The 26,643-nt window shown below is 39.7% G+C and overlaps 1 protein-coding gene across 2 annotated transcripts; it reads right to left on the reverse strand.

The window, feature by feature from the left end:
* Positions 1-272: 272 nt before the first annotated feature.
* Positions 273-24,841, reverse strand: LOC307028202 (RNA polymerase II elongation factor ELL2-like). Of its 2 annotated transcripts, XM_079663024.1 has the most exons (13): positions 24,640-24,726; positions 24,097-24,144; positions 14,647-14,744; positions 12,835-12,962; positions 11,643-11,806; positions 8,862-9,100; positions 6,530-6,654; positions 6,004-6,112; positions 5,252-5,732; positions 4,123-4,174; positions 3,523-3,694; positions 3,374-3,418; positions 273-3,132 (listed from the first exon to the last, which is right to left on the reverse strand). In XM_079663024.1, exons 3-13 carry the CDS (start codon positions 14,722-14,724, stop codon positions 3,022-3,024), a joined length of 1,704 nt encoding a protein of 567 aa, XP_079519150.1. In that variant the 5' UTR covers positions 14,725-14,744; positions 24,097-24,144; positions 24,640-24,726; the 3' UTR covers positions 273-3,021. The 2 variants fall into 2 exon arrangements, with proteins under 2 accessions (XP_079519150.1, XP_079519149.1); XM_079663023.1 differs by lacking the exon at positions 14,647-14,744 and having other exon boundaries at positions 24,640-24,841.
* Positions 24,842-26,643: the final 1,802 nt, after the last annotated feature.

A 26,643-nucleotide genomic window follows, 5' to 3' on the forward strand; every position in this document is an offset into this window, starting at 1 on the left:
AAAACTTGAACCTCTCATAAGGCACAAATACTCCCTTTCTAAAGTATTCACATATTGCATTTTAATTCTGTATACAGGTTAGTCTGATTATTTTTGTTAGGCTTTTATATGACAAACTTAACCAATAAATAATTTAATGCAGACATCGTATACTCGGACGACTGCACAGTAAAACAATGTTGTGTCAAGACAAGATCAATAATGATGATCAATGAATGATGCAGACTACCTGCATTGGAAATTCAAAGAGCAAGGCTCATGAAACAAGGATATATCTTTGATGTTTTTATTCTTTTGAACATTGCACAACAGAAAAATAGAAAGTGTACATTTGTAAAATGCAGTTCATAATGCATACTCTTCTCTGAATAAGATGAGGCTTTCCCTTCAGCAGGTATGCAGCACATGTAGTCAAAACACCTGCAGTATGCAATAAACACAAAAGAAAACACCATCTGAACTTTTTTTGTAGCTTGTGATTAAGACTTCATCAGATAAATAAAATCCATCTGTGATTTTGGAAGAATGGTTCAGTTTTTTACAACTAGTGATTTTTTTCCATCATATAGCCGAATGATAATTATGGTCTATATTCAATATCCCACAGATAATCATGGTCTTTAATCAACCACTCAACACAATTATACTTTGCACCCCCTGTAACCTTCTTATAATTACCTGGAATTGATGATCACTGTTATTTTTACAATGGATTTCTTTTGATCTGAAATCTCTGTTGACAGTCTTCAAACCAAATGGCTGTGCTAAGAAGAGATGATAATATCAAAGTGAAAGAGTGTAAAAAGCAAAGTGGAATCCCTAATGATAAATACCAGACCAACATATCTGATTATGAAAAACAGCGTACCTTAAAGATGAAAAAAAATGCAACTGATGAGAACGCTATGCCATCATAGTAATTCTGAAATTACATAATCAAAGATTTCCTCCAGAAAGTACGATTCAAAAGTGTGGGAAAGACACTTTCATTTGAACAGTGAAAGACAGGTTTAAATGCAACAGCTCAGAGGAATATACAGTAAGGCAGAAAAACAGGTGTGTGTGCACGTGATGAATCCTTGTTGATATTGGCAGTTTGTTGATAAAAGTGTCATTTTAAGGCTTCTACGTCATTGACTCAGTGATAACTTTCAGTAAAAAGCTGTAACCACAAACAAAATTACAATTCAAATTGAAATGTAACAAGCCCTCTGCCCCCTTTTTTGACACTGATTATTAAGGGGAATTCAAAAGATTAAAAAGCCCCTTCAGTTGTTTAAAATAGTACATTAACAGGTTATTGTGTAGCAAATACACACTTCTTCTTTTAACCAATATGGCTCAGTATTTCCTTGAATACCAAATATCTAGGGACTTGGAAATCCTTCACTGTATCCTTCAACGTTGTCAATTCAGGCAGCTTTCTCGTGAGCGTTTCTATGATTCCCAGCTCAGCATTTTCAAATATGCTGGTAATGAGTTCTTCTGAAAGGTTTATGTTGTTAGTGTTTTCCAATATCAAATGTATGTTCAATGTATTTGTCCCTGGGTCAATATGAGGAAATCACCCACAGCTATACTGTTCAATTCACTGTCAAACTCGAGGGAAACAAATATAGTTAGTTGACTTCAAACATTGATATCTCCTCCTGCCAAAACAGATTTTTCCCATTTCAACTGCATTTGAAACATTTAACAGCCCTTAGTCTTTTGTCATTTGAACTGCTGGAGACAAAATGTTACAGTTCACAAGCTTTCCCAGCTGCTTGGATTGAGAAACACATTTTTAAGTAGAAAGACCTTACGCTTCAAGCTGAGCAGAAGACAGCACAGAACAGAGAAAGGTGGCTTAAAATAAATACATCAGTAGTTAAAAGAAGGAAGAAAATGTCATGACTCTTCTCTACAGTGGGTTAGAATACTTTAAACTAGACTTTGTCCCGGGTTAACAATGTCAGTATTGCATTTGGGGGAAATAATCGTCCTTCCTCACCAAATTATTGCAACAGCCATCAAAGCATTTTGATCCCTTTACTTGTGACTAAAAAAAAACGGGTGTGGTGAATAAATACTTTAAACAAGTGCATTTGGGAGACAGCATGTACCTCAATCTTAACATTTCAAACAATTTAAATATTTTCCAGTTATTGTTCTCATTGGAAACAAAAATGTTAGCAGGTATTTTAAGAAGTTGTCATAAAACAAGCTTAGCAGATCCTTTCAGGGGAAAAGTATGAGCTACAAACTGGCCTTATTTAAAAAAATATCTTCAGTTTAATACATCAATTGATAAAAAAAGGGTCCAAGTTTGGCCAAAGGGTTAGATTTCTTCACTTGTTTCCTGGCAAATATCCTTTTTAATTCAAATAAAGTTTGAATAAGTTGATGGTAATGCAGTATGTCTTTAAAATAGTTTTGCTTTAAGATAATTGCCTGAAACGTGAAAGGAATCTGCACTGGGAATCAGATGTGAAGGCCGAGATAAAACGACTTCAAACATCCATTTTTTGCACTAGGCTATTCAATCGTTATTCAAATGATCAATGAGGCAACTTTGATATAGTATTGAAAAAGCAAACTGTATATTGAAATATTTAAATTCATAAAAGGGAAATCTGCCTGGAGCAGTGTTTGACTTAATGTCAAAAAACAAAGTGAATAAGTTAAACTCATAATTTCCTACCTTTTAAATAATTCCATCAGAATGGCTTACACTGACACTGGTTTTAGCAAGGCGGTCAAAAACTATTAGGGAAGTTGTCTGTCATGAAGTGATTTCATTAAACGAAAGCAAATAGACTTTCAAAACAAAGAGAGAACTGCTACTGATTCATATCTTCGTTGCTCACAGCATGGTCCTTGATCCAAGCAGAGGCCGTGGATGTCGACGCTGCAGTTTCAATCCAAAAATCTTTAGTAAAACTCTCGGATGAAATGCTTTTTTTTTTTTTTAAACCTATGTTGTTAATGCAAAGCACAGGGTTCCACATTGAAACTAAATGATAAAAAAGAGATCCAATGCTATGAAGAAGCCTGAGAGACTTCATAGTCTGCGATGAGCTGTTTGATGTAGGACAGTTTCTCATGGAGATATTCGCAGCGTTTCTTCTCTTCCCGGTAGCCTGGGAACTTCTATGGAGAGAGAAGAAAGTGTGAAAGAGTTCACATATTGATATTCCCTTGTTCTCAGAAAATAAACAAACAGTTTCCCTTAAATCGAGTGAAATCTGAGATTGAGGAATATTTTGACTGGTGATAAAGAGGTGAAATTAATTGAAGCCAATAACAGGACATTTAGTAACAATGTTGACAAAATTAGGGAGATGAAACAAAAACAACACCATAGCTTAAACCACTTGAATGTTCAACTCACCTTTCGATACTTGGAGTACTTTTCTAGTATTTGGCCTTCCATTATCTAAAATATACAAAGGAAGAAAAGGATTATATAGTTTAATATTATTTAGCTGCATAATAAAATATTTGTGCATTTTTTGCATGCTTCTGGTTAAATGTATGTACCTTATATTCTCGCGTGCCAGGGGGCAAGCTTTTGATCTTGGATCCTAGCTGAACAAACATGTGAGTAATGGTGGCGATCCGCGAGTGGAGGTCTTTGTATTCATCGTACTCTGCACAGAAATCCTCTTGGTACCGCTCACGCTGCTCCAAAGTCATTATGGGGCCGTATGAGCTGCAAAAAGACACGGACAATTGCATTTATACATGTTGCAATTCAAAACTTATTTTGTGTAATACATATGTCCGACACAAGATGGCAGCATTGTGATACTGATAATGATAAACATACAGGTGTATTCTATCCATTCATCTCAATTGAGACAATTCTTTGTTGAATGTGTCAGTTATATATAAGACCAATACATTCACAACAAACAAGTCAAGTCTGTGTTATATGTTGTGTAACAAGACCAATTATTTGAAGTTGTGGGAGCTGTAAATAATTCCTCTTGCGGATGGTGAAAAAATAGCAAGAATACTGTTAAAAATAGAATGGATGTTAACACCCACTGTTTGTTTTTACCACATATTGTAACAGCCAGTGTCCCAAATGTGTTAAAAATAAAACTATGCTACATCATAAAAGATGTTTACACTCACAGCACGTAATCTGGTTTCTCCTCAGAGGCCACAGCATTTGTGATGTCAGGATCTGGAATAAATGCAGAGGATAAAGAAAATAAATGAGCTTCAGTTGAGTCAATACAGGCATCAATTACATGACGCTTTGTCTTCGGCTGAATGTTAGGCAATGTGTTTTTGTTTTGCAAGACACAGCATGAGTGTGTGTGTCTCTGTATGTGCAGAGAGGCTGGTGGGTGTCAGGAGACATATCAGCTTAGAGACGCAAAGCGCAGCTCGGGCTGTTGTTGAGTCAATCAGCCGCACACCGAGGACTCAAGAGAACCAGCTTAGCAGAGCAAACACTGTCATGCTTATGAGATCATTCTCTATAAATGCACCAGAGGTCTGTCAGACAAACGGTCGCTGAGTGGACCTCAGGAACTGAACCACTGGTCATCAGCTCAAAGTCCCTGTGGTTACCCTGATGTCTTATAGAGGAGGAAACACTGTTTGGAGGTGGGGTCACCCCCTTTCTGAATTTTGAATGTCTACTCAAACCTTCCTCCGACCTGCCGGATTCGAGCCTGGTCAGACTTTATTATCACAAAGTTCCCTCAGGCTTGAATCAAATCGAGTTTAGCCAACTTCCCGTTTTTTTTATAGTTTATTTTATTAAATTGAAGTCAGGCCTTATAGTCTGTGACCTTTTGGGGCTGTTCTGACCATCCTGTCAAAAATGTATATTACTACAATAAAGGTGCTCTAGTTTGCCTTATGTTGTGATAAATGTCAATAATATATTATTTAAATTACATTATTGAATGAATTTTGCATTGGAAATGCAGGTTTTTAAATCAGTCTTGGGTCCACAATTACAGATACAGGTTCTGGTTGGGCTTAGACAGAAACTACGCAGGTGTATGTAGGTTCTACTGTATAGCTCTACTGAATAATATAATAAAATGGATGTATTATTCAAACCTAATAAGAGCATTAAGGTGACATCTCCCAAATTCCTAGAGTTCGGACTCCATTATGGAATTCAAAACAGAAGAAATAAGAGTATCATGAAGTATTGAAAACGATGTGTTGGTCTCAGGATGGGGTCAAACCGTGTAATAGAAATATCAGTCACAGGAAAGTTCTGCTTAAAAGATGGTCTTACTGTCAAGTTTGTCCGGCTTCTGCTTGAGATCAGGACTCGTCTCGAACCATTCGCTGCCCTTGTTTTCTTTTAACCTCTCCCGCTCCTTGTCTTTGTGCTTTTTAGATTTCTTCTTCTTGTGCTGGCTGTTGGAGGGCGGCTGGTGAGAGCAGTCGGAGTCGCCCTGTGGCGGCTGGCTGCTTACTTTGGGTCCCTGTTCCCTGCTCTCTGAGACCGGTGTGTCAGAGGTGCTAGACAGTTTGTGCATTAGAGGAAAGCCACTGTGGCCTCCTGGTAAGCCATTTTGGTTTCCAGTTTGGTTAGTCGTCCGTTGAAACTCAGTCTTTGTGTGGAAACTGGGGTTGAAGGAAGGAGCAGAAATGACGTGTCCTTTGTTGTTTAAGAGTCCGTTTACTGCGGGCTGCTGTTGTAACCTCTGGTCCACAAGTCTTTGTTTCTTAACAGCGAGGTTTTCCAGAGAGTCAGAAGGCACGGGACGTTTCTGGAGAAAGAGAGAAATCAACCTTAATATTTTCTAACAAAACCACAGAAACAAGCATAACTTAACTTTATGTGAAACAACAAACAAAATACCATTCAGGACATTCACTTTAACTGACTTCAACAGTCAAAATCCAATTTATAAATATGAAATAATCAACTACATTTAAAACGTATTTCACATAAGTACGATGAATAAGCTCCACGTTAAAAAGCAGATAGTGAATCTCAAACATGTTTAAAGCCGAATGAAAAACAATTTGGCCATTTACCACTGCAGGACTCTTTGCTGGGCTCTGATGTAGCGTTGTATCCTCGGAGGTCTTTGACACATTTGCTGGAAGATTCCTCGATGGCTGGCTGATGTGTGCCTGCAACTTCCTGTTAAACGAAAGAAAGAGAGGGTTACCAATGTGGCATTTAAAAAGATGAACTCAAACTGGAAACTTCAAATGTGCAGCGTGACAATGTAAGTTTGGTGTGCGATTGTTAATTAGCACTTGCATAGCAATGTGCGAGACTGAGAGAAATGGAGGAAAGAGGAAAAGAGGACAGAATAGTGGTGCTGCTGCTGCCTGCCTAGAGCGGTGAAGAAGATGGGTTGTATTTCCAATTACTATTTCTTTGACAGATATAACCCCCTTGACATACTGAAAAAGTGAAGAGCTACTTGAAGGCATCCCCAAATTATAGAGTAATAGGCTCTGCAATGTGAAGTCTATTTAATGATTGGTTTATTGTATTAATAATGAATAGTAATGCAATGTCCGTTTGGTTCAGCCTGTGCCTGTGACCCACCTGGCCAGCAGCCTGCTGATCAGCGGCCTCTCCTCCTCGCTGTATCCCGGCCAGGCCCTCTGCACATGTTTGTAGAAGTCCTCCCTCAGCAGGTAGCTGCTGTCCTTGGGGTTCACTCTGGCCACCTGAAAATACAATATACCCCATGATGCCTCTTTAAAAAAAAATCATATTAAGGCATTTCTCTGTCTTGTATATTTTAAACCTGTTTTATTCGGAGACCTTTGATTGTTGTTCAAGACCTTGCCAGGTTCACACAATAAGATTTAGCCAGTGGCTGCTAGAGGAGCTCTCTGTAGTGTCAGTGGCAAATGTTCCCAGCTGGACCATGTAAGCATCTCCCCCTCCTCCAGAAGCACTCTCTTAAAGTCTTCCCTTACTTTGTTTTCCTTTTCAATTATATGTATGGAAATATCTTTTGTATCTTGAGATACAGTAACTTCGTCTCCATCGATATCATCTCTCTCATATGGTTATTACCGTCTCCGCCAGAGGGGGGAGACAAAAGATTTGCCTTCAGATTTATGATAAATGATTTAAAATATAGTGATTCACAGATAAAAATACACTATACCTTTTAAAAGGAAATATTGTAAATGTTATCAAACCATTCATCAAACTAAAATGCAATAATCACACTTAAATACTACATATTTCCTATGCACTTAGGAACATAGCACATTCATTTATCTAAACTTTACAAATATACATCTCTTTAAAGATTTGTAATTATTTGCTGCACCTCAAATTCCCCCAAATGCAGGGGTCTCAAACTCAAGGCCCGGGGGCCAAATCCGGCCCGCGACTTCATTTTATGTGGCCCTGCAAGAGCTTGCAAAGAATATAATACGTTTATTATAAGGTTACATGCCACTTTACAGAAGCAGGTTGCCCATAAATGTCCCACAATGCATCTCGTTTTGTGACATGCGCACTGAAGAGACTTACAATTATTTGCCCTGGACTTCTGCTTTCAGACGTAGTTAATTACTAAGTTATTATCCTATCCGATAATAATCCAATTCAGAGGCAATAATGTAATATAATACATTATTTTATATTTATATTATATATTTATATAGTTACAACCGGCCCTTTGAGTGCAACTTTTATACGAATGTGGCCCGCGATGAAATTGAGTTTGACACCCCTGCCCTAATGCAACAACATGATTAACTGAAATAAAAGAGAGTTGACAACCAAAGCTTTCTTATATTAAATATAGTAATGTCTCTTTTAAAATCTACACTATGTGATTCCTTTGTGAGATATAGCAGCATGGCAACTGCTGTCCTGGATGTGCTGAAAGTGGCACATCCCCATTCCTGAAAAGCAGAAACTCTTTATATGAGATTCTGCTCCCAACTGAGAGTCTCCGGCTTTAACCTCCCCTCTAATCTCCTCAGACTGATTTTCTCAGAGGACATCTATCTTTCTGGGGCCTCCTGACAGAGCGACCCGCCCCTCTGCAAACACAATCTCAGCAGAGAGACAATTACAGCATCGACCTAATTACACACATCCACGCACACAAAAACCACATGCATGCACAAACCTCAACAAGCGCAAGGGCAGTAAATACCCAGACATGCACACTCAAACACACACAAGGGCTGGCAGTACAAACACACAAACTCAAAAATGTAGGAATTACTCAAAAATGTATACAGGAAAGTCCCATAAGGTAAACGTTTCTAAATTAGATCACACGTTCAATTAAAGCACAGCTGGCCACTGTTTTTTCCAGTATAGATTATATGTTTGCTAGCTGGGAAAAAAAAATCTACATTTTTGTATTTTCTTGGGTTGCATAAACTTCTAAATCAGTATACGAAATTCAGCTTAAATGCAACATTTTTGTGGTTTGTTTCGATTTAAAAGGGCGAGTTGAAACGCATTTTACAAGAATTTTCGTCTGCAATACGGTAGTGTTTTTATAGGTCATACACAAAGGCAGTGTGTTTATATATAGGGAGGCTGTGGCTCAGTGGATAGTGTGCTGGACTTCGAATCAGGGGATAGCAAGTTTGAGTCCCACTGCAGTCAGCATGTCGTTGTGTCCCTGAGACACTTCACCCCAAATTGCTCCTGTGGGGATTGTCCACAGTACTGAATGTGTGTAAGTCACTTTGGATAAACTAATAAATGACATGTAATGTAATATAGGTTTGATGTGCCCAGGTGCAAACACAAGCCAAAAATGTCCTCAATGTTCTTTTTAGATGTGTATGAGCCACTGTGTGCAAACCAATTAAGCATGCATGTAAGTGTTTGTACATGTATGTTCATACTCAGACATCGATGCATACATACACATTATTTGTCTGTTTACCTCGTCCAGTATGGCCCCCAGCTCGGCCTTGTCCTTGGGGTCGGCTTTTTCTCTCTCCAGCCACAGCAGCAGCTCCGGTTTTCTGTACGGTTTCAGAGCCAGGAGGTGGATGATGCGCTCCCTCAAGGGCTTCTGGGTCGGCGTGGTCGTGCCGCCGATCCTCCGGTTGTTGGTGGAGTTCTTGAATAAACTGCTGTCTGATGTAGACAGAGGCCGCTTCTGGAACTTCACACATTTACCTAAACACATAAAAAGTAGACAGAGAGAGAATATGATTTAGGGTTGACGGAGTGATACTCAGTTAAACAGTGTATTTCTGAAGTTGTATTTGTGTCGCAATGCCAACAAACTCTACACAATGTAAGAACAAAAAACTTGTTGCTATGCATTTTACACCCAAAACAATTATTTGCATTTTAAGTCATATAATCCTAGGAATATCCAAACATTTAGGGAGACTTTCACCAAAGCTCATTGGAACTGATTTGTAAGCTGAGAGCAGGGAGAATCTACCAAAGGTCCTTATTGAACTGTATCATGCAAGCTTTAAAAAATAAAGCCTTTCACGTGTCATCAATGTAGTAGGTCAAACAAAAGCTGACAGAGAGTTAAAAGGCACCCACATTTAAAGACTCCAACCACAGCGTAAACTAGGACTGTACTCGATTTGAGAATTCATTTTTGCTGATTAAAAGCTTATATGAGCTTATAAACATTTAAATATTCCTTCAGCATGAAAAAAGCATACATTGACTAAATAGATCATAATCGACCAAGACTCAAACAAATAACAAGACTAATCGAATAAGGAGGGGAAGACCTATCTTACACCAGCTCAATGTGTACTTCTGTTGACTAATGGGCTAACATTCATTCAAATACTATCTTCTAACCTTTATCTCTAGCTCACATGTGCATGTTGGCCTGCAGCTATCTGTCTCCAGTTGTAAGCACCCCATCGATCATTGCTTACATCTCTGCTGCAGACAGACGGCAGTGAAAGCTATCTCTCTGTGCTAATCCCATTACAGGTTAATCTGCGCTTTGAAGGTCAGAGTGGGGCAGAGGTACAGGAAAAGAAGGCTTTCCTTTCAACCACAAAATGATGTCCTGCCATGTGATTATAACTCTATGCATGATCATTACTCTGCTGCCAGCCATTCATCTTGATAGAAATACATAGAATTGTGTAATAATTATAGAGTGGGTTGTAGGGCTCCATAGGTTTTGGCATTCCTGATAATGTGCACTCTTGTGCACTCTTGAGCTCCGCCTGAGGCTAAAAGGAGATTTAGAGTGCATTACTTCCATGTTTCCCTTCGGGCATATACAGTATGTTGCCAAGTCATCCTCTCCTTAAGATTTTATGTTACAAAATCCTCACAGTTTAAATTAGGTCTGAACCTCCCTGAGTGTCCTCTTCCCAGGAGCTCCAGCACTGACACAAGGAGCAATATTGCATAACGATGGCAAAGGTTGGAGAAGACAAAAAAGAGAAAAGAGAAAAGAAAGTGGCTTGCTGGTTCATGCCTGTTCTAATAATAACATTTTGTTAGGTACATATGATTAAGATCTAAGAAATCCCATAAACACAAATGTACTCATCAAAGCGTGTAATATGTTTGCCAATAACAATTAAAGATGTCAAGCTTTTGGCACCACAATGTGTTTTTCAAGAAAATAAGGTAGTTACAGAGCTAATATTTCATCTTTGTAAGCCAACTTTTAGAAACAACCCCCATCACCTCTACAAAGAACTACATGTTGCAACAGTTTAAACTGGATGAACCTGGATTTGAATATTTGAATTGGCCATCTACTTCTGAAGTGATGGTTAAAAGACAGATGCTGCTGACTCAGACCCAAAAGTGTTTTTATTCGGCCAACAATGCTTTGAAAGACAGATGTAAGAGACAATACTAAATAGAACCAAAAGGTGCAATGTGTACAATTGTGGCCTTATAAAAAATTAGCAACAGAATTTGAAGAAGTGGTTTGCAGTTCTGTCTAAGACGTTTATGTATGGTGTTACAGAGCTACTGAAATAAGCATGCTAGCCCCGTCAAGTCAACCTCATTGTGAGAGTGAGAAGGAATTAGGAGAGCTACCCTGAAGTACAGGATCTGTATACGTTTTGATAATTTGTTTATTAGAACAAATTCAAAATGGCAGACACAAAAAAATCAATGTGTTTCTTTTTCCTTCTGACCTTTACTTAATTAAGCTGGCACAAAATCCCAGTGCTGGGAGTCTCTGCTAGTTCAAACAGTGTTATGTTCACAGGTTCTCAGAGTTGCAGCACTTTGTTAAAACGTTGTGTTTTCTTGTTGTTAGTAAGTAGTTGGCATCTTTTTTTTCTATACCTGAAAAGTAATAGAGGTGAAGTGCTTCTAGTAGCATGTGACCAAGCTTTTCACAAACTGACAACCAAAAAAAGTGGTTAAAAATACATAAGAGAAGACTAGGCTTTCAGTCTAATTTGTATAACCTAAAACGCAGCCTAGATGTCTGATTTGATTTCACATCAAAATAGGAATATATCTGGTTTCGAGTTTAAAGCAATAAATACAGCAATGTTTTTCTCATGTGAGGCAATTACTCCTATTACTTTTATTGGTGCTGTTATATTTATATTTTGTTTTTATATGCCATCACTGGTTCCACATTCAATTTGCTGGGTCCCTCTCCAAGCTGTGTGGCCTTTTCCACATGAAGCTCTGCAGATGTGTCATCCTGTGATCCTCTGTTTATGCTCCACAGTGACCTCTGCTCTATTCTTACTTGGATGTGTGGCTCCGGGTTTGATCTCGATGGCGGCGCGGCTCCAGCTGTCCTTCTCCACCTGAGACATCCTCTCACGGGTCATCTGGTAGGAGTCGTCCGTGGCGCACACTGTGATCTTGTCCTGGATGATGCCTTGACCTTCCAGCTGCTCTCGGCCGTCACTGCAAAACAAAAACACGGAGCCATTGAACCGCAGGGCTTTTTTTCCACTGGTTGTACAGTAAACAGGGTAAAAACATAGGCCTACAGTATAAGCCATCTTAGAGCAGCATATCAACAAGGAGGAATAAAGTGGCTTTGTGGTATAGGGTAGCTAAGACAGGGCTATGGTTACTGTATGTTATGTCACATGCTAGATATAGCTCTGCAGAGTGCTACATGTGAGAAAGCCAGATCTTCTGGTTCAAAGCAGGACAGAGGCAGAGGAAAGGCGCCAGGATGAGCTTGAATACTGCCAGTACACTTGGACAAAAGTTAAAAAAAAGTTGAACACATGAAGCTGGGCTGCATTATTGCTGTAAATAAATCAAGGATTTACTGGGATGTCAAATTCTTTTTTTTTCCTATTTAAAAGCTTTTTCTCCTATTTTTATTTTCTCAACCCAATTATATGAGAGAGTTCTAATCATTTCTCCAGTTTCTCTGCTAAATATCCAAACACATGTGAGGGCAGAGAGGAGGATCCTGCCCTCACGCTGTTACGCTGTTTGTCTTGGCTCCAGCAGCTGACTGGAGCCAGAACGAGTTTGGAGTTCAGACCACAGTTAGCCCTCGGTTTCCCAGCATATCCACTCCATAAACAAGGCATCACAGGTCTCAGTAATGAGAGGGTCAGCCCAGAAATATACAGGAAATTACAATTGCCCCATCCTGTGTGCAGCAGACAGTCTCTCACGATATCCGCAGAGACGTGGGCACACACAGAGCTGAAAGACCGACGGCTTAAGAAGAAGATCACCAGTATCGTCTGGGGGTCACATACGGGCCACAACCAGTAGATCGGATATAACAAATAACACAGATATATAATCTTCAGTTGGTTATTTTTGCAGGAGAGTATTTTGCTTTGCTTATGTGGTAGAAACATTTCTCCCTGGAGTGTATATGGGGGGAAAAGGTTCAGCGTATGGTGACATTTTCAGAAGAAATCAATTAAAAATAGGACTCAATTTGTGCTTGGACTCTGTACCTTGTGACATATTGATGGATGCAGTCAAAGCTGGCTTGAGGTTGGTCTTTGCTGTCGCTGGATAAGTAGAAGGAGAAGACGCGAAGAGCAGAAGGAGACTCTGAAGTGGGAGCTGGGATCTTGATGTTCTACGGAGAAATAACAGCAGGCAGTCAGATTGAACCAAAAACATACAGGGAAATCAATAAAAAGGCAGATGATAGGCAAACTACTGTATAAACAACACACTCATACACCAGCACTTCCTGTTTTAAAAAGCTGTTATCTGTATATGTTTCCGTGACTGAACAGAAGGAATATTTCATATCACAGTTATTTTAACTTGACAGTGTTTTCCTAGGAACTCTTGAGTGTGTGCTTCCTTAAAAGATATATTTCAACATTTCTACTTATTGTTGGGAAAAGCAGAATTTCTGAGGCAAACTCCGCAGCCAAATGTAATGTCGCCAACAACACATGGTTGCAATCAACATAAATCAATAACTTTTATTTTTGCAACTTAATAACCTACTGCAAACGCCAGATTCTGGAAGACGTATTTAAAAAACACCCTAAAAAAAAAAGACTTGACCCTAAAATGACACTGCTAGTATCTAGAACAGACTGAATGCAACAAGTAGGATACTGTTCATTTTGAAATGTCTAAAGCCATGTCACTAGTCGAGCTAACAATATATACACCATTTAACATTGCATTGAAATGTAACCGTGCTCTTGGGAGGAGAAACACATGTAATGACCGTTTGCCCAAATTCATATATCTTGTGTTGTTAATCTTATATTCTGGACTGATGGTGGAACAAGAAGGAAGGATTCATCCGCTCATTTTATGGCAATCTGACTCAGAATAAGGGATTTCCTGAGTGGAAATGTTGGTCTGATGGCAAAACAAAAAGGTCAGAGGTTCACCAAAAACATTAATATCTTTCAAAATATGAATACCGACAGAAAAATGTGCGAACATCAAGACCGTTGTGTTGAGGAATTTGGACCTCATGTATTTTAAAGAACAAGTCATCCCTCTTTTTTTTTTTTTCTTTTTGAAGACGAGTACTGTCTTCTAAATGCTCCTCAGAGTTTTGGGAGCGTATTGAATCCAGATGACACACATGTGAGTCAGAGTGCAATAAAAAAACGAGCAAACGACCTTTTCTTTGTCATTTGGGAAAACTTTGGAGATAATGAGAACTTGCGAACACGTAGCGCAGCAGTTTGACTAAAACAAAAAAGGATGAAGTTTGCAGAAATAGTCCAATTCAATTAAATATCATATATGCCTTTGGGTAACACTATCGGCAATCCAACACTTGCACATCTTGTTTTTATCGCATCTGAAGCAGACTTGCATGTGTAAATGCCATGAGTAACACACAAGCACACACAGACTTTGTGCCGCTCTGTAACTTTAAATAAATCTCCTTGGGTAAACAGTGTTTTTAAGAGTCCGCTCCACTGAGGCGTCCATGAGATCTCCTGGCAGACTCAGTGGAGCGCAGCAGAGCCAAGGCTGCAACCTCCAGGGCAGAAAAATGCACACACGAACACACAGACATATAATAACAGATCGGGGAAAGTAAGGATACGAAGAAAAAGAAAAAGTACAAATCCACAATGATTTGACCACCGAAAAAATATGTAATTGCACGTCTGAATTCGAAAAACTACACTCATTCACTGGGATATTCATTTAGCTTCATGGGAACTGTGAGCATTATTCCACAGAGGCTCTGCAGGAGTTACATTTATTATTTATGAAATGACTCTAGCTAGTCAGGAGCTACAGTATATATAGTGTCGAGATGATCCACTCACTGTCATCACAAGTATTTTTTCAATGGCAACTGGATGTGGTGGTGAAGTCAGCAGTCTGTCAGCAATCCCATTCTTCATGCTGCAGGCAGCTGTGCCATCTTTTTGGGGGTCAGGGAAGCAGCTTTAAGTGTTAAATTATCACGGGGATTTCCTCCACTTGCTCCTGTTTCCCTCTGCTCCCACATGATGCCAACATGCCCACATGTGTGTGTGTGTGTGTGTGTGTGTGTGTGTGTGTGTGTGTGTGTGTGTGTGTGTGTGTGTGTGTGTGTGTGTGTGTGTGTGTGTGTGTGCGACACCAGCATCCATCATTTGAAATGTACTGTATGGTTTGCAGAATGCAGATTTTCTAAGTTACATTAAGCAAGACTCAAGTGTTTTTCAAATCGGTCACTGACAAAAAAAGTGTTCTCAATTAACACATGCATTGTATAACATGCAGTAAGTTCCAGTGAAGCTGGTGTTACATTTGATTTGGGTATAAACTCCTTTTGCTGGATTCCTATAATGGCGTATACTGTACTTTATCCCTACCAGTGCTTCAGTAATAGTTAAGTAACAACAATGACTTTTAAAGCAGAAAATCTTAACTTCATGATGAGTAGTGCCGCGATGATGAGTCGTCATTGATTAGTTGAGTAATCAATCGATTCAAAAAGGATCTCAAATAATATGTGGACATTTTAAACCGGATAATCGAATAAGCAATCATCGGTTGCAACCCCAATATGAAAAAACGGTTAAATTAAAGTGGGTAATGTGAAAAAAACACAACTTTAATCACCACAAAACTGGCTGTTTGTCATTACCGCACATGCATTCTTTTTAAATACAGAATGTTTGTTTTTACAGTATGCAGGTGAACATCCCATAAGCAATTACATTTGTTTTAAAGAGACTTTGGTTTGCCAAATGAAGGAAATCATTGCTATAAATGTATTTTCTATAAATTCTATTTCTGCTGTTTTTAGAAGCTTGTTAACTAAATCATAACTAATACATTAGTTAATGCTGATGATTTAAGCCACTCAACAGAGTGGTGCTTTGCTTCTGTGCCGTCTTTAAAAGTCACATCAGATGTGTTTTGTGCTCTATTCTCTTATCAGCCCGCTGCACATGTCTACACACGCAGGCTTTCATCACAGGAATTCATACTATCAACGGCTGAGCTGTTAGCACCGAGAGGTTCAAAGCAACTTGTTTGTAGCGTGTTTGACATGATTTATGTTTCAGTGAGTTTATTTAGGGATTATCTAACGTTTGCCTGCCGATACATTCAATGATACACGACTAAAGCCTTTAATACTGGATCACTTGTTTGTGAGAAACGAAAGTGAGAAAACATTGTGATCACATTGAAAGCTCACCAGAGGGATCATTTCTTCTCACCATGAGACAGTTTTGTTCATATTTCACAAGGTTATAAAAGTACTTAATGACCACTTAGCCATTGCTACAGTAATAGAGTTAAAATCCTTTTTATGCCAACAACCGATGTGGGGATACAAATAAAGATGGCCGATAGATATACAAATGTCACTTGCTTATCTTTGTCAGTCCAAGCCATTTTACACATAGAATCGGTTTTAGTGTCTTCCTCCTCTGATTGTGAAACTGTGAATAAGTTGTGAAAGCAGAGAAACAGCTGCCAGCGCCTTATAAACCAAAAGGTCAGTTATTTGGAAACTGAGGTTTGAGATAATGCTCAAATGATTCTATAAATAAATAATAGTTTCGGCTGATCCATCAACAGCCACATTCATAATGGGTCTTAGTAAAGATAATTATCACCACAGCGTTACCAGGTACAGCTTAAGCTGTGTGATTCACCCGGGGAGCAGAGCTGTGCCCAACTGGGTGATCAAGTGCGTGGGAAACAAATAGATGCAAGCAGAACTCAAGCTCCCGTCTTTGCAAAACATCTTAAATAGGCCAAAAAAAGTATGCATGTTTTAATTCCTTCATAAAGAAAAATGCCGAACTGCACACATTCTTATTTCATTTTAAATGACTTTCTCACGGTTTTAAACTTTGAAAAACAGTCAAACTGACATAAAAGTTGGCATAATAATCTTATTGCAGCCCGGTCTCACATCCATAACCAAAGGTGATCGAATCTCAGGAGGCACAGGGTGAAGGCTGAGGACGGTTTGAATTTGGTTGATGTACTCGATCAGAAACGTACAAATGAAATAAAAAGGTTCACTGTCCACTTTGCTGCTCATGAGGATGACTTGAAGCAGCCCAGACAGACGTTTAAGGGCTGCGGCTTGGTTTGAATTCCACTTCCAGCAAAATGCAACTTTCACATCCCGGGAGGTGTTGGGACAGATTGGCTGAGTAATATGGACATGCGCCATTTTACAGAAAGGTAGTATGGGAACCAATCTATAAAACACAAGAACGCAACAGAGTTAACTATTTAAGGGTCAAAGAGCTGCAGACGTAAAGCACTTCTAGGTGAGAATGAAATGTTTGAACTGAGATCTTATGCATCATTGATGTGTGTTATCTGTTCACTCCATTGTGCCGTGCGCTGTCACTGGATTCCAGCTGTTGCAAATGCGCAGTCATGCATCACGCCCAGGAGCTCTGGCTGCCATTTATCCAGTGGTGGCTGCTCAACTCGTATGACCTCGGTGGGCAGACTTGAAGACCGCCCCCCCACCCCACCCCACCCCTCTCAGCTTTATGATTCCCAGGCGCTGGGGCCCGCACTGAAGTCTGGTGCATTCTCTGGAGAGGCACACATGGCAATTCAAACACAGAGAGGCGCTCTCCACAAAGGACGTGGCACTTAAAAGAATTCAACTGACCATGAATAATGAAATATTTATTGTCTTCCTTTCAAGTGAAAAATATTTAGGGTGCTTGTGGGTTGCTTCTGATCTTTGTGATTCTTGAATAAACAATAGGAACACTGTGAGCAACAGGAATACAAAGTGTAAAATCAACTTTCTAATGATAAGGAATTTGAAGTCAATACTACACTACACGTGGGAGTGACCTCTGACCTCAGTAATGCTCAGTGACCCCAAGAGACCAAAAGGTGAAAAAAGAGAAGCGATTTTCAAGATAATGCATTCTTTTACCCAAGCTTTGACCCCTGTTGCAAATTAATTTAACAAATTCACTAGAAACGCTAGTCTTATGCATTCACCTGCCTGTCAGTCTCCACATGTGACCATGCGTACAGGACAGGGATGTCAATCAATCAAACACACTCCTGTTCAGAGGCCTAATCAGCCTTTTTAAGGTAAAGCTGATGTGTGTGTACACCGTCCTCAGTAAAAAGAAGCAAATAAAAACCAAACAAAATCATACTTCCTTGACAAATCGGCTTCAATTTCCTTGTGCAGGGTTCACTGGAATGTCACTTTTTAAGCTCTCTCTCTCTCTCTCTATACTGACTGAACTGAACAATACGCTGCCCCAATTTCACACATGCATGAATCAGCGCACATTCATTACCTCAGGCCAGCAACATTTACGGTCATGATCTGTCTATATTAATCATGTTGGAAAACGGGAATATGAAATGTAAACTTTTCACCCCTCCAGCTTACGCAAGAGAAAGTAAGAGCAGCAGCATTTGAAGGGAACACCTGCACTTCTGAAAGTGCATAAACCTGAAATACGTTGATATTTGTAATTGTGTATGTAATTATTCAACTGCGTGCCAGCATATAAGAGTGTATCTGTGGATTTCCAAAAATCACAGAAATGGAGTAAGATACAAATATGTTAAGGTACTGAAGAGAAAACATAGGTGGTGGTTTCATTTTCCTCATGAAGGCTGTGGGGTAAACAATAGCTCAGTCAGTCTTTGGCGTTAATCCAATGTTTGCATCTGCCTCAGTCCTAAACATGCCACAATCATTTGAAAAGCTGACAATGATTTCATTGGTTAACTGTTAACTGGGTAATGGTTGGCTTTCATTTTGAAAAACCTGCTTAATCCGTTTACTTTAATCACAGTACTGCCTTAATATGGTTTAAATCTAATTATAAGTCTTATGTTAACACACTAAGTGAAAGCAGGCAAGTTACACTCGACAGTAAGTCTGTAGAATAAGCCTGAAAACAATCAGCCGTAGCCTGTTGAGACTACGTATGACTTTCTGCTGTCTTTATTCACAAGTCTCCTCCATTGACCTGCATCAGATTTAAAATGTCCAACTATTTGCCAAGTAACACAGGAAACCCAGTGTCTTCTCTGAGAAGCAAATCTGCAGCTTAAGTTTTGACACAGTTAAAGTAATGACTGTCAGTGTGAGCGGCGACAGTATCTCAATAAGCCTCAGTTCCCTCTCCCTACTGTCATAAATGTCTCCACGTGTTGGAGCCGCAGGACGGGAAAGGCTCATTTTCCTGGCTTTAACTAAACTATAAAGTCGATTGAACAAAAACTGTGAGAGACTGCTTGTCGGTGCACAGGGCTTATGTTTCCTGCTAGCTTTTGGTTGAATGTGGGGTCTGGGTGTAGATCTCATTCAGCCTATTGTTTCCACATCCTCTGCAGTCTGAGTAATGGCCTTCTGAAAACAGGCCGTCTTTTGTTCTGGCCTCCTCGGCTCCAGAGTGGGATGCCATGGCACTGCTTCCCCTTTCTGGTTGATAGGAGGAGAGGGAGGAGGTGCAGGAGGGAGTGAAACCTGTCGCCACCGCCACTATCTGTTATCAGCAGGAGGCAAGTCACTCTGAAGCATGTGTGTGTGTGTGTGTGTGTGTGTGTGTGTGTGTGTGTGTGTGTTAATCCAGCGTGAGCAAAGAGAGGCTCAACTCCAGCTCCTCTCACCAGGGCGTAATCAGCATTACTGCCACTCAGAAGGCTGAGGAGGGAAAAGGGCCAAAGTCTAGCCATCAGCCAAACATCACCACCACTGGCTCACACACACACACACACACACACACACACACACACACACACACACACACACACACACACACACACACACACACACACACACACACACACACACACACACACACACACACACACACACACACACACACACACACACACACACACACACACACACACACCCTCATCTGCACTAAACACTACTTCTCATCATCTCATCACAAACAAAAGAGACGAATCGTTCCCAGGGCCACAAGTTGACACATGCCATTTAAGAAGAGCCCCCTCCACAATGGAGCACAGCGATACAAAACACAATGTGCGTCTGTGTCTCCGGCACCAGTGGAGAAACAAGGGAGGGCAGCGGCGCAGGAGAAGGACATACAAAGAGAGAAACTAGAGGTTTTTATGCATGTATTTATGATCCCGCAGTCAGCGCTTGGAGCTACGCAGTGTCTCGTCTTTAACTGAGCCACATGCTGGCACTGTGTGATTAATGCGGCTGCCTTTAGTGAGAGACAGTGCATGTAATCAAGCCCCAGCCTGTAATCGCCTTCCATTGCTTTTCATTTGCAGCTTTTCAAAAAAGGGACAGAGCTGCATGCTTCAGTATTTGGAAGGAGGAGGGAGGATATGAAGGGTGCTGTGCCATAAGCATCCCCCTGAGGTTTCCCCCTCCAATGCCAGGAACGATACGTCTCTGGCAGGTGCCTCAGGGCCAAACTGTCAGCTTCAACAAATTGTGGGTCAACGTGTCTGACAAAAGCCCCTCCTATCCTCCTCCCCAGCTAGGTGGGTTCCTCTATAGGCAGCTATGTTTTAACACATGCAGGGCCATATCAAGACATACGTGTGATAGGGGGGGACAAGTGCCCTTTTATGCCTCATTAGCTCACGGTGTGGACTTTCACATGAGGGAATTAGACGGGACACGAGCCAAGATGTGCTCCATATCTCCAAGCTGCTTAATCGGACGGAGTGCACATTTTTCTAGAGCTGCTGCTGGATCTCACAGGGCCGCTTGTCTTCGACTTTCACACACACACGTTTGCTAAATAAATATGTAATTTGACCGGTGCACAAGATTCATATTCTCTGGATTTCTATGAGAGTAGCAAGCTTTAACCACCAGTTTAAAACATCCTAATCCCTCAACAATTTCCATTTTTGTTATCAAACTCTGCTTAACAGGTTATGAGAGAAAACAACACACATTTATAACAATAGATTTACAACAGTATACTGAAGAGATTGCCGAAATGAATTGAAAGCATGCTTACATTCTTAATTGTCCTACATTTAATAATTGTTTAAGTATTATGTCAAAAGATCGTTTATGAGTATCTAAAGACAGATTTAACAGAGCTTTGTATTGTAGTCATGTACGTTTCTATACCAATAACTTTGATTATTCAGCTTCTACATGTTGTAACATTAGTGTTTCCCATGTGTAAAAAATTATACTAAATCACATTAAAGCCTAGATTTCAAACATGTCATGGGTAAGATGACTAAATGTTTATGCTGGAACAAATGCCCTGCTCTCTGTTATAGTCTCCACTCCATTAGTTCCACAGCAGGGAAGTTTCTATCATGTTGGGCACAAACAAACCCTGAGGGCAGGCCATAACACATCTGGGCTGACTGTACTCGATTCAATATGGTTGATCCAAAGAGGGTGACAACACACAGCCTGCATTCCCCTGCTCTTTGTTATTTAAATCAGAGGAGAAAACACACAATCACAGGGGGACTCTGGGGATCTCAGCAAAAGGCAGCGTAAACACAGACATAAAAACCTACACTCAAATACACGGATATACTCGTGGAAAAGAAAGCGCCAGAAATGCTCTCTCTCTCTCTCTTTCAGACACACACAGATACTCAGAGGGTCCTCAAGGGATCCACCCTGGTCCGGTCAGGCTAAAGACACAATGGGCAGGACAGGAAAAAGAAAGGTGGGTGGGACATGAATAAATCATGCCTTTAGGCCACACAGGGCACAGCATAAACACACACACACAAAAACAACCAGCCACACCCACCTGATGGCAGAAAATGCATTTAACGTATACAAATGCATATGTCACACACACCGCTCAGCGTCTAAGTTGTGCTCTTTCCCTTTCATTTCACACACAGAGAAAAAGTGGGACTCCAGCCTGGGAATGGGACAGGGAAATGAGCGGGGCAGAAAGTTAATGTCGTCTCCACAGCTATTACTGCGGCGCTACACATACACAAAAACACATTCATGATTGTCTGAGTCAGGCAGACAGGGAAAGCTAATGCTAACTGAAGTCATGCTGTAATCAGGCGCATCATGGCTCCTGTAATTACCTCTAAACATTCATTTGGCTAATAACTTTAGCTCTCAGTGATACAGACAGGGAGCAGTGTGAAAATATGTGCAATCCCTCAGCCATTAGGATGACAGCCTAGGTGCGAATTGGCTACGACATGATAGATTATCCCGATACTCATCCAAATATGCTTAAAATGACACTAAAACATACGTTAATAAAATGTGTGTTTACATATATTATAATATATAACAATAACTCACATTTTGTTTAGGAAACGTTATTTTTGGTAACATGGTATTCATGTATTGTCTGTATTGTCTGTTTATAGACAGCACACTATTATGTTATAGGTCAAGTGTTTGGTTTGGTAACCAGGCTCTATTGTTTCACTTCTGAGCTAGACAGCTTTTTCAAGCTACTCTTGTGAGGATAATCACAATTATCTCAATGATGGAAATCAACTTGTTGGGGTTGTCTTTATCCATATAATCCTCTCCAGTATCCATCCATGTTTTGATAACGTATTTAATAAAGTAATGTGCTACATTTGATCTCAAAAGACTGCATTCTTGTTAAAAACTACCATACAATGTAATCTGGTTAATGTCCAATCTATTATCCAATCCAGGTGGCATTTCACTTTTGTAGGGAGCCAATAAACTATCAAGTAGACTTTATTAATGTGTGATTTAGAAACACTTTCTTTTACAGGTACATTAGTTTCCCTGATAAAATGGGACTGAATCCACTCACAAAGCTTATAAAGTGCTATGGTTCACTTCAAACTCAGCCCCTCAGCTTAGTGTGTGAGCTGTGAAGCTGTGGATTGGATTTCCAGCTTTTCTTCTAATTTAATGCAACACATATTCCTGTTTAGGCTTTGCACTTTGGATCAACAGAGCCAGATAAACAAAGCAGCAGCTGACCATCTGACCTCCGACCTCCAACACTTGACCTGGAGTAGAGCACTGCTTCTCTGTAAGACAGTCGTGACAGTTTGTGCAGGAGCCAGTTTGGAGACCTAACAGAAACGACCTACATACATTGCATATTGTATACACACTACCATATGTATATAATCGGACTACAATCTGAACAATTGGATCTGCATTTGCCATTATCACAGTGTCTGCAATATCCAATACTTGTTCTGCAATCTGAGTATTTGCATGTAAACTATTAATTAATAATGGTGTTTTTGAGAATCAATACAGTATCAGAAAACACAATATAACTATACTCAAGTCTATCAATTTGTTCTCACAACCCTAAAAAGATGAACGATTTCTGTGCAACACAAAACTTTGAAATGTATCAGCTCCTTTACCACACCTTGACCTACAGGTTTAATCCACTTAACCACACAACCCCCATGCAAAGCTCACCAGCTCTCAGTTGCATGACAGGAAGGGGGTTGCAACTATTTTCAACTAGCCCATGCAATTAAAATTGACTGAGAGAGTCAAGTATTCCCCAAGGACACAGCTGCTTCTGACTATAGTCAAAACACCCATAGTTCAGGCTACACACTGTAGATTAGTTTCAAGGGCAGAAGTGATTTATGAGTGTTCAACATCATTTACAGGGAAAACACACTCCCACATGTAAAGTGTATTTTACTAAATGAGAAAAAGGTACATAAAGGCAATCCCTGTCATGGTCTTATGGTAAACGTCTCCACTGACTGCAGAGATTAGACTCTCTCAGTGTGCACACTTCTCCCTCCCTCCAATCATTTTCCCAGCGACGCTCACTGACCTAACAAAGCCTCTCACAGTCAGCAGGCTGACCCAGTAACCTGCATGCCTCCTATCTGCTGGAGACGAGCGGCTATAAGCTCCCACTGCTGCAGTATGCTGGGACGTGTGAGTCAACAGCACTCTTGTGACGAACAAAGCTTCTTTGAGTTTGTAACACTTTTAGGAATTATGAGTTTAAAAATAAGATTTACTACATTGCACATACAAGAGCCCAACAAGGGACAAGAGTTTATAATTAGAAGCAGCTATAAACTCTCAGTTTCAGGCTCTGAATTGGAACTGTGTTAAGTCGTACAGACCTGTAATAACAAATAATTTCAAATTTGATGTCACTGTGACATGTTGCCTTCCTAACAAAACCATGCTTGAACAACTGGGCCTTTGTGTATGCAGATGAATATCACTTGTAATAAAAAGTACAATTTTATCTGCATGTCTTTAAGGCTAGATTGGATTTTACAACATGACACTTACTCAGCACAATGAGCTAAACTTGTAAAAAAAACAGTCACAAACTTACCCCTTGGTTTCCTTTGAAGCAAATTGATGGTTCACTTGGTAAAGATCCCTGTTGTGAGAGAAAACAGACGCATTTATGGCGACATTGTTGCACACATTCAGCTCAGTGATCTAAAGGAGGCCAGTAAACACAATTATGCTGTTATTTGTTTACATAAAAAGTTAAAGTTACACATTCAACGATGCCTGTGTGCTGTTAACGGTCTCCACTGGAGCTAATTATGAGCCTAGCATTCGCTACTTGTCAATTAATAAGTTGGCAGACTGCAGGCTTTACTTTGAAGCACAGGAAGGTTTCCCAGCAAACAGCTGACGGGCTCCTCGTTCCCGACAACGTTACTCACCGGTGTAGCCAATTAGTTCAGAGGTAAACTAGTTTGAGTGACACTCATTATCTTAATTACTAAAAAGATATAAAAGTAATTTAACTATATGCGCAAGTGAACACATTTTAAAAAGGCAAAAAAACTGAGGCTACAACTTTATCCAGAGTGCATCTCCAAACACACATAGACACGTAGAGACAGACACAATGAAAAGCTACCTTGAGGGTTTGGAAAGCCTCCAGCGCCCTGAGAGCCGTGTCCGTGAGCTTGACATGGTAAAGCGTCCTGTTTGGGCTGTTTTTGTTATTTTTTCCACAGGAGAGCCCGTAGTGGTGCTCCTGCCTGAGCGAAGCCATCGCTGGCTTTTCTCTCCGCAATTAAAGCTGCTTTCCTCTCGGCTCAACTCTCCCCTGACGTCACGCGGGGGGCGGGGCCTCTACATGAGATGTATTCCTGCTCAGAGTACGTATTCAGATACTTGAGTTAAAGTACCAATACATTATTTTCAACATACGTCATTGCAAGTAAACGTCCTGAATTCAAAATCAAAAAAGTAATCATTGTGCAGAAAAAGAATGCCTTTATGTGTGTATATAATTACATTCATAGATGTGAAATGTCTAGATAATATTGTTGCATAAGGTAACATTTTACTTTTGTAGTCAAAGTTCTGATTTACTTTTTGTTAGAATATTTGAATAATTTGACTCCTTTGTGACTTAAAGAGTTAGTACAATTGTTACATTTTTAGGGATGCATTTTGTTATAAGTAGCTAATGCTTTTTAGTAAATGTAGTGTAGTAAAATGACATTATTTCCCTTTTAAATGTAGTGGAGTAAGTACATTGTAGCATTAAATGGAAATACTCAAGTTAAGTACAAGTACCTACTTGAGTAAATCTACCTAGTTCATTTCCACCTCTGTTCCTATAGTACAAAGCCTCATCTAGAGAATTCATTCATTCAAAGAAGAAAAACATTACCTCCGGACACTATATTGTTCTTGTTCTTTATGTAAATCCTGCAAAACCATTTGAACAAGTTGCACATTTCTGTTCCACACAACCTCTTTTTAAATCTGCACAGCTCTCCACTTTGAATATAATATTTTTCATATTTTATTCTACTGTACTCAGTCTCTTACATATTGATATTGTGTGTAAATGTATTGTCATTTTACAATAGTCTTTAAAATAGTCAAATGTTTTTGCTCCCCTGCTTCAAAAAAATATGTATTCTTCTTTCTGTGTCTTTGTCTGCACCATTTACACCAAACCAAATTCCTTTCAAATTCAAACCGAGTCTTTGTTTCTACAATAAATCCTCTGTAGGAGTATTGTATTATAGTGTTTATATTTGACTTTTTGCATGCCAAACAGACTTTTCCTAGTAAGTAAGAACCTGTCTGACATGGACAATTTCCTGTTGTGAGCTACATGACGTCTTTAGATGTAGTGGAGGTTTAAGCTGCTAAATAAGTCTGTTTTCAAGCATTTAAACAGAGGCCTGCCGTTTATTCTAATCTTCTTGTGCAAAACCCAAAAAAATAATCTGATTATGATGCATGTCAAAAGGAAAAATGTATCACCACATTGTGCAGGCTCTGTTCTTCTAGGTCAGGAAAGACGTAACAATCCGATCAACATTTCTTAATAAATAGGAGTTTATGTTCAATATGCCAACCATAACAAATGTAGCAGCTTGTTGGTTTAATGACATGCCAGCAAACAGATTAGGATTTGTTAATGAAACAAAATTAGGCTAATTTTGTTTTGCCAGCCTTAAAATATGACCTGTTTCTATGTTATCTAAGTCAAAGCACAACAGAGGTAACACTGTCAGTGTAAATGTTTCTTTTCTAGCAGCACTATGGGCGTTAAAAGTTAAAAATGAAATGATAAAAATGTAGGTTGGACCGCTTAATGGGCTGACCATTCAAAAAGCATTTTAATACAATGTGAATCCACAATGCGTGAATGTTTTTAATATGTTCAAGTTATGGTAGCAACAGTATAGCTAACTGTATCAGCTGTACCCAGGAATCCAGCCCATATGTAAGTTATAGTAGTAATATCATTTAACCAGACACTACAGAGTGGACTCAAAACAAATGAAAGTTGTGATGCCATATGACCAAACGTAAAATTGTAAGCTTGTATTTGGCAACATATTTTCTCTAAATAGGGAAGACAGATGTCAGCAAACTTTTACTGGATGTCTGG

The sequence above is a fragment of the Notothenia rossii genome (genome assembly GCF_949606895.1).
Source record: "Notothenia rossii genome assembly, chromosome: 2".
In the NCBI taxonomy this organism is placed as follows: domain Eukaryota; kingdom Metazoa; phylum Chordata; class Actinopteri; order Perciformes; family Nototheniidae; genus Notothenia; species Notothenia rossii.